This window comes from Mixophyes fleayi, chromosome 9 (assembly GCF_038048845.1).
Source record: "Mixophyes fleayi isolate aMixFle1 chromosome 9, aMixFle1.hap1, whole genome shotgun sequence".
Classification (NCBI taxonomy): domain Eukaryota; kingdom Metazoa; phylum Chordata; class Amphibia; order Anura; family Limnodynastidae; genus Mixophyes; species Mixophyes fleayi.
In genome coordinates, this window is record NC_134410.1 from 64,899,423 (window position 1) to 64,908,066 (window position 8,644).

At 45.9% G+C, this 8,644-nt stretch overlaps 1 protein-coding gene across 1 annotated transcript; it reads right to left on the reverse strand.

Moving 5' to 3' along the window:
* Positions 1-221: 221 nt before the first annotated feature.
* Positions 222-3,970, reverse strand: LOC142101622 (ras-related protein Rab-38-like). The gene is made up of 3 exons (XM_075186031.1): positions 3,769-3,970; positions 1,533-1,807; positions 222-678 (listed from the first exon to the last, which is right to left on the reverse strand). Exons 1-3 carry the CDS (start codon positions 3,968-3,970, stop codon positions 517-519), a joined length of 639 nt encoding a protein of 212 aa, XP_075042132.1. The 3' UTR covers positions 222-516.
* Between the last annotated feature and the right edge of the window lie 4,674 nt (positions 3,971-8,644).

An 8,644-nucleotide genomic window follows, 5' to 3' on the forward strand; every position in this document is an offset into this window, starting at 1 on the left:
GCACATCATATCATTTCATTTGATTTTTAAACTGAATTAAAATTCTCATTCAATGATGGAATGATGTTGTTCTAATCCTTCAGTGTGTATGCACTCAGGACCAGCAGTGTCCATAGATCTCTATGAAGTGTGCAGAGTCACAATCTTTTCAGCAGTTGGTTTTGACAGGAAGAGCACAGATCTGAAGGTAAATTTTGTAAAATGTGTTTGGTGTGTACACATCAATCGGCATGTTGATCGGGACTTTTTTGTTTTAGTTGTTGGTGAAATCATTAAGGATATCACATCGGAAGAAATTTTCTCTAGTATGAACCCAGACTAAAAATAAGATTGCTGGAAATTGACCACCATCACTGTAATCTCCCTGAGCTGCAGTCCAAGGTAATGGATTCATAAGAATGCACATGCAAATCATTTTGAACACATACACACCGATCTACATACAAATACATGAATCCACATATTTTCTTCTATCATTTGCCTGCATTCACACAGTGACACTAATATTGTCAAAACTCAGAGGCGGCAACACTGTGAACAGCCCGTTGTGTAACGGAAATTTAGAGGATGATGAGTTGGTTTAATAATGCTGGGATCATTGACAGATTCAGTGTCCTCCTTGTTTGCAATCATTTGTTTAATTAAACAGGACATTGCTTCATCAATGTTGACATTCTCCTGCAGGAGAAAGAAAATTATACATTTATAGTCATCATCATCATCATTTATTTATATAGCGCCACTAATTCCGCAGCGCTGTACAGAGAACTCATTCACATCAGTCCCTGCCCCATTGGAGCTTACAGTCTAAATTCCCTACTATAGACTCACATTCACACACAGACAGACAGAGAGGGGTAGACTAGGGTCAATTTTCGATTGCAGCCAATTAACCTACCAGTATGTTTTTGGAATGTGGGAGGAAACCGGAGCACCCGGAGGAAACCCACGCAAACACAGGGAGAACATACAAACTCCACACAGATAAGGCCATGGTCGGGAATCAAACTCATGACCCCAGTGCTGTGAGGCAGACGTGCTAACCACTAGGCCACTGTGCTGCCCAGTATAGTCCACACAGAACAACAGGCAGCATCTATCACTTCAAAGCCAGAAATTGAGCACCAAGACTGGATTTTCGCAGTTTCTTTGCCTTATAAATAACTGCAGTGTTTGAGGAAATTGTCCCTTGTTGCTGTCCTTACTTGCATGACTGTAGTGACTTAATTGGATATTTATTATGTGCAGTGATGAGTTTATCTTTGGTGCAGGCTGTCAGCTTCTATGTAACTACATTTTCTAGCATGCTATTTCAACCAACAAGAAAGCCACAAATTGGCCATTGTTATGTGAAATACAGCATGACATGCATCACTCCCCAGCATGGATGCTCCCATATCGGGCCCCAGCACACCCAATAAGCACTTCTACCACTCAGAAAAGAGGCAGTAACACTCCCACGTATGGCAGCCTATTGGTTTCAAAGCAAATCACTGTTTTTAAATAAAGTTATTAGGGCGAAGGGTTGTTACCTTAGCCGAAGTCATATGACAGTTTGTAAAACCCAACTCCTGACCCACGTCCTCTACACTTTGGCTGCTTGTTCCATGAGGCATCAGGTCACACTTGTTTCCTATCAGGATCATTGGGATGGGATTTCCATTATCTAGTGAGACCTTAGAGTCCAGATCCTCCTTCCAGCGCTGAATAGATTGCAGTGTGGCAGCCCGTCCCAAGTCACACACCACAAAAGCCCCAGCTGCCTCCCGGTAATATAACCGAGTCATGTGTCCAAATCGCTCCTGACCTGAAGAAAGATCGGAGAGAATTTAATAATCAAGACATATATAGACTTTTTTTTCAGATTTCTCTACTACACAAGGGATGTTGATGAATGTAACTATAAACTCCTGTACAAAAAAATAGGTATAAATAGTGAGTTCTGATGTCATCTCTTCAGTGTTAATAAGGAGAATGTGTTTATTAAAAGGAATAATGGAGGAATAAAGTACTATGCTTAATAGAAGTCATTTTGGATTTCTGTGACCAGCATGGTGGCTTAGTGGTTAGCACTTCTGCCTTACAGCTGAGGTCATGAGTTCAATTCCCGACCATGGCCTTATCTGTAAGGAGTTTGTATGTTCTCCCTGTGTTTGCGTGGGTGCTCCGGTTTCCTCCCACACGCCAAAAACATACTGGTAGGTTAATTGGCTGCTAACAAATTGACCCTAGTCTCTCTCGGTGTGTGTGTGTATATGTTAGGGATTTTAGACTGTAATCCCCAATGGGGCAGGGACTGATGTGAGTGAGTTCTTTGTACAGCACTGCGGAATTAGTGGCGCTATATAAATAAATGGTGATGATGATGACCTGTATAATGGCTCTCAGGCTACAGTCTTAAGGTCACAGAAACATGAAAATGATAGTATCCAGATAATTTACAATATAGTGTATTATCATTAATATTCATTGCATTTTGCTTAGCTTGCATTTAGTATATATCATTATTAAGTTTTTATATTCTACCTACATATTATGCAACAATTTACAGAGAATATTTAATCATTCACATTAGTCCCTGCCCCGTTGGAGCTTACAGTCTATATTCCCTATCACACACACGCTAGAGTTAATTTTGTCAGTGGCCAATTAACCTACCAGTATGCCTTTGGAGTGTGGGAGGAAACCCACACAAACACGGAGAAAACATGCAAACTCCACACAGATAGGGCCCTGTACCCCAACACGGTACAAAATAATAAAAGTGATGTTTTTTATGGTGACCTATGTTAGATATAAAGAGTGTGTTTTAAATTGTGTAAGTTCAAGAAGAGATCTACAACCTCAACACTGAGCTGGATTCAGTTACTTTGGTGCTGGATTTATAATTTTTGGCCTGACAACTCTTTGTATATAAGTAAACATTAGGGAGTAGCAGGTATCCATTTGAACGTGTAATGTGTTTTGGTATTGTCTTAAATTTTTATTATATTTTTGAATCTTTTTTTTGCAGTTGCCTACTTTGTCTTGACCATATCCTGGACATTTGCTAAAGAAAATATTGCCATCTTCTTTAACTACCTTTGGGCAGCATGGTGGCACAGTGGTTAGCATTTATGCCTCACAGCACTGGGGGTCATAAGCTTGATTTCTGACCAAGGCCTTATCTGTGTGGAGTTGGTTTGTTCTCCCCAAATATCGTGGGTTACCTCTGGGTGCTCCAGTTTCCTCCCACACTCCAAAAACATACTGGTAGGTTAATTAGACTATAAGCTCCAATGGGGCAGGGACTGATGTGAATGACAAATATTCTCTCTACAGTGCTGTGTAATTTATGAAGCTATACAAATAAATGTTGATAAATTGGGTAGTGTATGAAAAGAATGAGCTACCAAGCCCATTTCCTACTATTGCTTAAAAAACAGTCACGTTATCTAACACTACCATCTCAGGCAGTCCTGAAGAACTCCAGAATTGACCTGCTGCTGGGTTAATTACTGAAGACGATACTGTGCTTCTGATTGCTTATATGAAAAATATTAGAATTAAAAATCATTCTGTCAGAAGCAACATCTTACATTTAAATTGATATATAATATAATTTGCTTATTTTATGTTCATTTTAAATTTATTGTAATTATTTTTGCTTTTACTGGAATAATTAACATTGGATTCATTATTGGCATCTATCTAGAATAGCTCATTCTGGAAGTCCAGATTGATAGGACACAGTGCCAGAGTCACAGAATCTATCATTTGTCCACTCACCTGCAATATCCCACAGCTGAAGTCTCACTAGAGTGTCCTTCTCCCAGTTCAAGATCTTAAGAGCAAAATCCACACCAATAGTAGCTCTGTAGCAATGGGAGTAGATGTTGTGCACATATCGCTGTATAATAGATGTCTTGCCAACACCGAGATCACCCACTACCAGTACTTTACACAGAAACTCTCTCTTTGGGGAACTCATGGCACTGTGTGCTAGGCAGCGTAGACTTCTGACTGACCCCTTAGCTGCTCACACTATACATACTCATTACTTTGTGTACTCAGCACTGTGTGTGAGAGAATTCCCCATACACATGAGAACAAAATGCTTTAACTGTTTGCTGGTTGCATATCAAACTACTTAATATGATTACAGGCTGAACATCAATAAGGTAATACCTAGGACCAGTCTAATGCAAGATTAAATAAATCACTAATAGTCATTGCTATACAGGAATAAAAGAGTTTTATAAGTTATGGGAGTGTGTTCTGTATCAAATCTGTACACCACATGTGTGTTGAGCCCCATAGGTTTTGCTGTATATAGATTCTATTGGTAAAAACCTATTATCAGGTCATTTGTGCTGTTATGTGTAATATGTGTCCGCGCCGTTGGGTGTAGATATTAAACCACAAGAAGCTTTTGGACTTTACCAATTTGTTGGTTTTATTTCAGAACTTTTTATAACAGATGTTATTTACATATATACAGTTTATCATCATCATTATCATTTATTTATATAGCGCTAACATATTCCGTAGCGCTTTATAATTGGGGACAAACATAGTAAACTAATAAACAAACTGGGTAAAACAGACAAAGAGGTGAGACAGTTGGTAGCAGAGGATGGTTATGCAGCTCCAGTTATCATTTCATTTCAGTTTAAGGGGCCTATTTAAGAAACACCGCATATTATAAAAGATACTTTTCAATCCACATCGCATAGATGAGGATTGAAAAGTATCTCATATTTATTAAAAAATCAACACAGGAACAGCAGTTTTGAAAAACGTCTGTTCCTGTAAAGTGTATCACTTACTTTACACATCTTCCTCTCTTGCGGTCCTTTTGCAATGTATTTTCCGGCTTGATTAAATCCCTGTGCGAATGCACAGATCGAAAAGCTTGTGCATGCGCACAGAGAAACCTACCACACTGCAGTAAACAAAGTGGATTCATGTGATCCCTCCACACATGTGTAACGCCCCCTGCGGGGAAAGACAGGGACAGACGCAACACAAAACAACCTACCTTGAAAACGATGGTCACCTCCAGTCCGCTTCCAATATCCCAGCTGCGATCCAATCCCAGCAGATCCGCAGCCGCAGTCACCTCCAATCACGTCCCTCTAAGATAGAGACAGAGATTACGGCCGTGCCTACCAGGAAGGGCTGTCCGAGACTACGGCAAAGAGCAAGGACACGGTCAGTCCAAGCTCACTTGCCGCCTCCTCACTTTGTTCGTGCCAAGACGCGGGGGACTACAGGCACTTAAGACCAAGACTAGTCCAAGGACTAATCCCGCCTCAAGTACCTCACACACCTGCCGGTGAGGGCCTAACCGAAAGGGGGAATCGAGCGTGATACTCACCGGGGCACTCCCACTTCCGATCCGGTTCCTCTGCGCCTTCCCGACTCCTGCGGATGACAAGAACACACAGCCTCCCTCTACGCTCTCAGTGAGACTAAGATGGCACCCACAAAACTGGACTGACTACAACAGCGACCCGACCCGAACAACGTTCTAATGGTCAGCAACGCAACTAAGTCAAACCACTATGACTAACTAGGTGTGGTGCACTAACGGAACTGCTCACTTACACGCTACGGGGAACACCAGCCGGTGTTCACAGACTAAACCGGAGGGCGGTTCCTAACCCCCTCACCCAGGTCGTACCAAGAAGCTGCCTTCTTGCTATGGGGTCACCCACAGACCCTAAGGACCGGTTCTTTAAGCCCGGCTGAGGCTCAGTGTAACAGCACACTAACCCGCGGGCCGACTGCCGCACGGAACAGCCGATCGAACTGAACCACCCGACTGTCTGTACACGGGTATCTCACACGTGTCCCTACGTCCGGAACCACAGGTCCACCTGCACGGAACCGGCCTTGAGGACCCTTGATCAGAACCACGGCCGCCCCTGGAACTGCCTCAAGGTGTGCTGCACTGCCACCAACTCACTCAGCCACCCCCTCTGGGTACCAGTGTGACCCCGGGGACCTACGGGACAGGAAAACTACGTGTGTTCTCCCCTGACTATGTGTATGCTGGTAACTACACTTGTCCCCACAGCACGGGTTAGCACAGGAAACCACAGGAACAAAAGCCTACCTTTAATGGGGGCCTGACGTCTTGCCCCTGGACACAATTACATAGCACACCCAAAATACTGTAATCCAACAATACCCGCCTCACAGACAGAATACACTATACAGTACTTTGTAAGCTACTTACCAGAGCACACCGCTGTTAGCCAACCAGCAGGTTGCTACAGCACCACAGGAGCCTCCACTCTACTGTACCTCCTAACTACGTGTGCTCACCTCACACAGGACCGCGCCTACACTCACGAGGCTCCCACGCCTCTACCTCATCACCACCAGGGCCTTCTGCCCTTCACACCATGGGCCTCTGCCCAGATACACAGAGCCTGGTGCTCGGATTAACGGGCCTCAGCCCCCTCTCTACCTCAGGGCTCTGAGCCCACTAACTAGGGCCTTGTGCCCTGCTACCTAGGGGTTCTAGCCCCTGCCTGAGGCCTGTGGCCTCCCTGACTGACTGAGGGCCTTGTGCCCTTAATAGCCTACGGGCTACCAGCCCCTAACCAGGCCCTGTGGCCTTCCTATGGCCTCTAGGCCACTAACTACCTAAGGGCCTTGTGCCCTTGTACACCTGGGGCTCTACGCCCCCTGTCTAACTAACAGGGGCTTGTCCCCTTTATCAAAGTTATGGCCTACTGGCCCACTAAATAGCAAGGGGCCTAGTGCCCAGGTCCCTGGGCCTTGTGCCCCTACTTCACGGTGCCAACGGGCCTTGTGCCCGACTGTGGCCCCGGGTCTAGTGCCCGAATTAACGCTGAGTCACTTACCTGCTCTGCGCAGGAATCTCAGCTTGCCACGCCGTCTTCTTCCGCCTTCTCCGGGTCTTCCAGACCCTCCAGCCGGCGGCGCCTCTCCTCCGGTTCGGCGCTGTTGAGAGCTGCTTGGCGGGGGCGCTCTCAGCCCTTACAAGGGCTCCCCACCGGCGATCACTGCTCCGGCGGCTTGATTGTAGTCTTCGGGTGGCAGGGTAGCTCACGGCCCTTACAAGGGCCCCCTGCCGCCGCTGCCGCTGATCCTGTTGCTGGACGTCGTGAAGAGACGTCCTTTCTCTTCTCCGCCGACGGACTTCTCCCAAAATGGCGCCACCCGGCAACTTATATAGTCGCCGGCGTGACGTCATCAGCCGGCGCGAGCGCTGATTGGCTCGCGTCGGCGCCAATCTTTTGAATGGCCGGGCGCGAGCCGCGATTGGCTCGCGCATCCGGCCGCTGATTGGCCAGCGGGGAAAGATGAGCCCTGATTGGCTCATCCTTCCCCCGCGCACAGGACCTGCAGGAAAGAAGCCACGATACTCACCGCTGGATCGCTGGACGGGTGAGTACTTCTCCTCTTCTTTCTTCCTGCTGGGCACCATCGGGGACCTCTTCAGCCCCTCCAGGGGCACAGCGCTGGCGGACATCTTCGCCCTCTTCACAGGCACCGGCTCCAGCATCTTCTGTCCCTCCAGGGACACAGCGCTGGCGGGGGTCTTCACCGGAGACACCCCCACACATGCACTGTGCAGCTCTGCTCTTCGGAGCAGAGCTGTCTTCAGTGAAAGTTTAAATTATGATAATGTGAGTTAACTTGAGCTGGCGTACATTAAGATGATTGAAAACTTAATTTCGGCCGTTGGTAAATAGCATTACAGAGCATTATGGGGAGTGCTCAGTAAAATGAAGGGAGATGCAAAGCAGCAGATATCTATGATATCTGATATCTACTGCGAAAATAATAAAGAATTTTGCAGTTAATCCCCAAAAACCTCTGTTTTCGGGGATTTAAGTGGGAATTTAGGTTTGATAAATAGCCCCAGGCCCCTAACTGTCATAGGAAGAAACTGTTAAGAGCCTAACTTCCTGTCTGTGCATGCTCAGTAAAGAGATGCAGATGGCTGGAGATTGCCCCACCACTACCAAGATAGGAGACGGACCATAGCGTCCCATATTAACAGGTTCAGCACACAAACACTATTGTTGCATAGTGGTTAGTATTACTCATAGTTGCCTACTCTCCCGGAATGTCCGGGAGACTCCCAAATTTTTGGGAGTTCTCCCGGAGTCCCGAGAAAGCAGGCAGACCTCCGGATCCAGCTATCTCCATTGGTAAGTGGGTTGGGGCATGGCTATATGCGTCATCATGGCCCCGCCAATTGCTGCGATTGGCCAAAATTGTCAAAGATTGCGGGGGTGTGGACGCAATTTGCGTGGCCACACCCCCTCAATGGAACCCCTCACGGACAGCTTCCTTGAAAAGTCAGCAAGTATGGTATTACTGCACTCACAGTATGGGGGTAAGTTCAATTCCAAACAAGCGCCATATCCGTGTGGAGTTTCTATGTTCTACTTGTGTTTCTATGGGTTCAGTTTCCTCTCACAGTCCAAAGACATACTAGTAAGGTAATTGGCTTCTGATAAAATGGACTCTTATGTGGATGTGTGGTAGGTAATTAAGACTGTAGGCTCCTGTGGGGCAGGGACTACATATACTCACTACAGTGCTGAGCTATATGAATGGTGCCAGTGATCGAATTGGGCTTGTATACGGTGGGTTTATGTCATATCACCACTTCTCT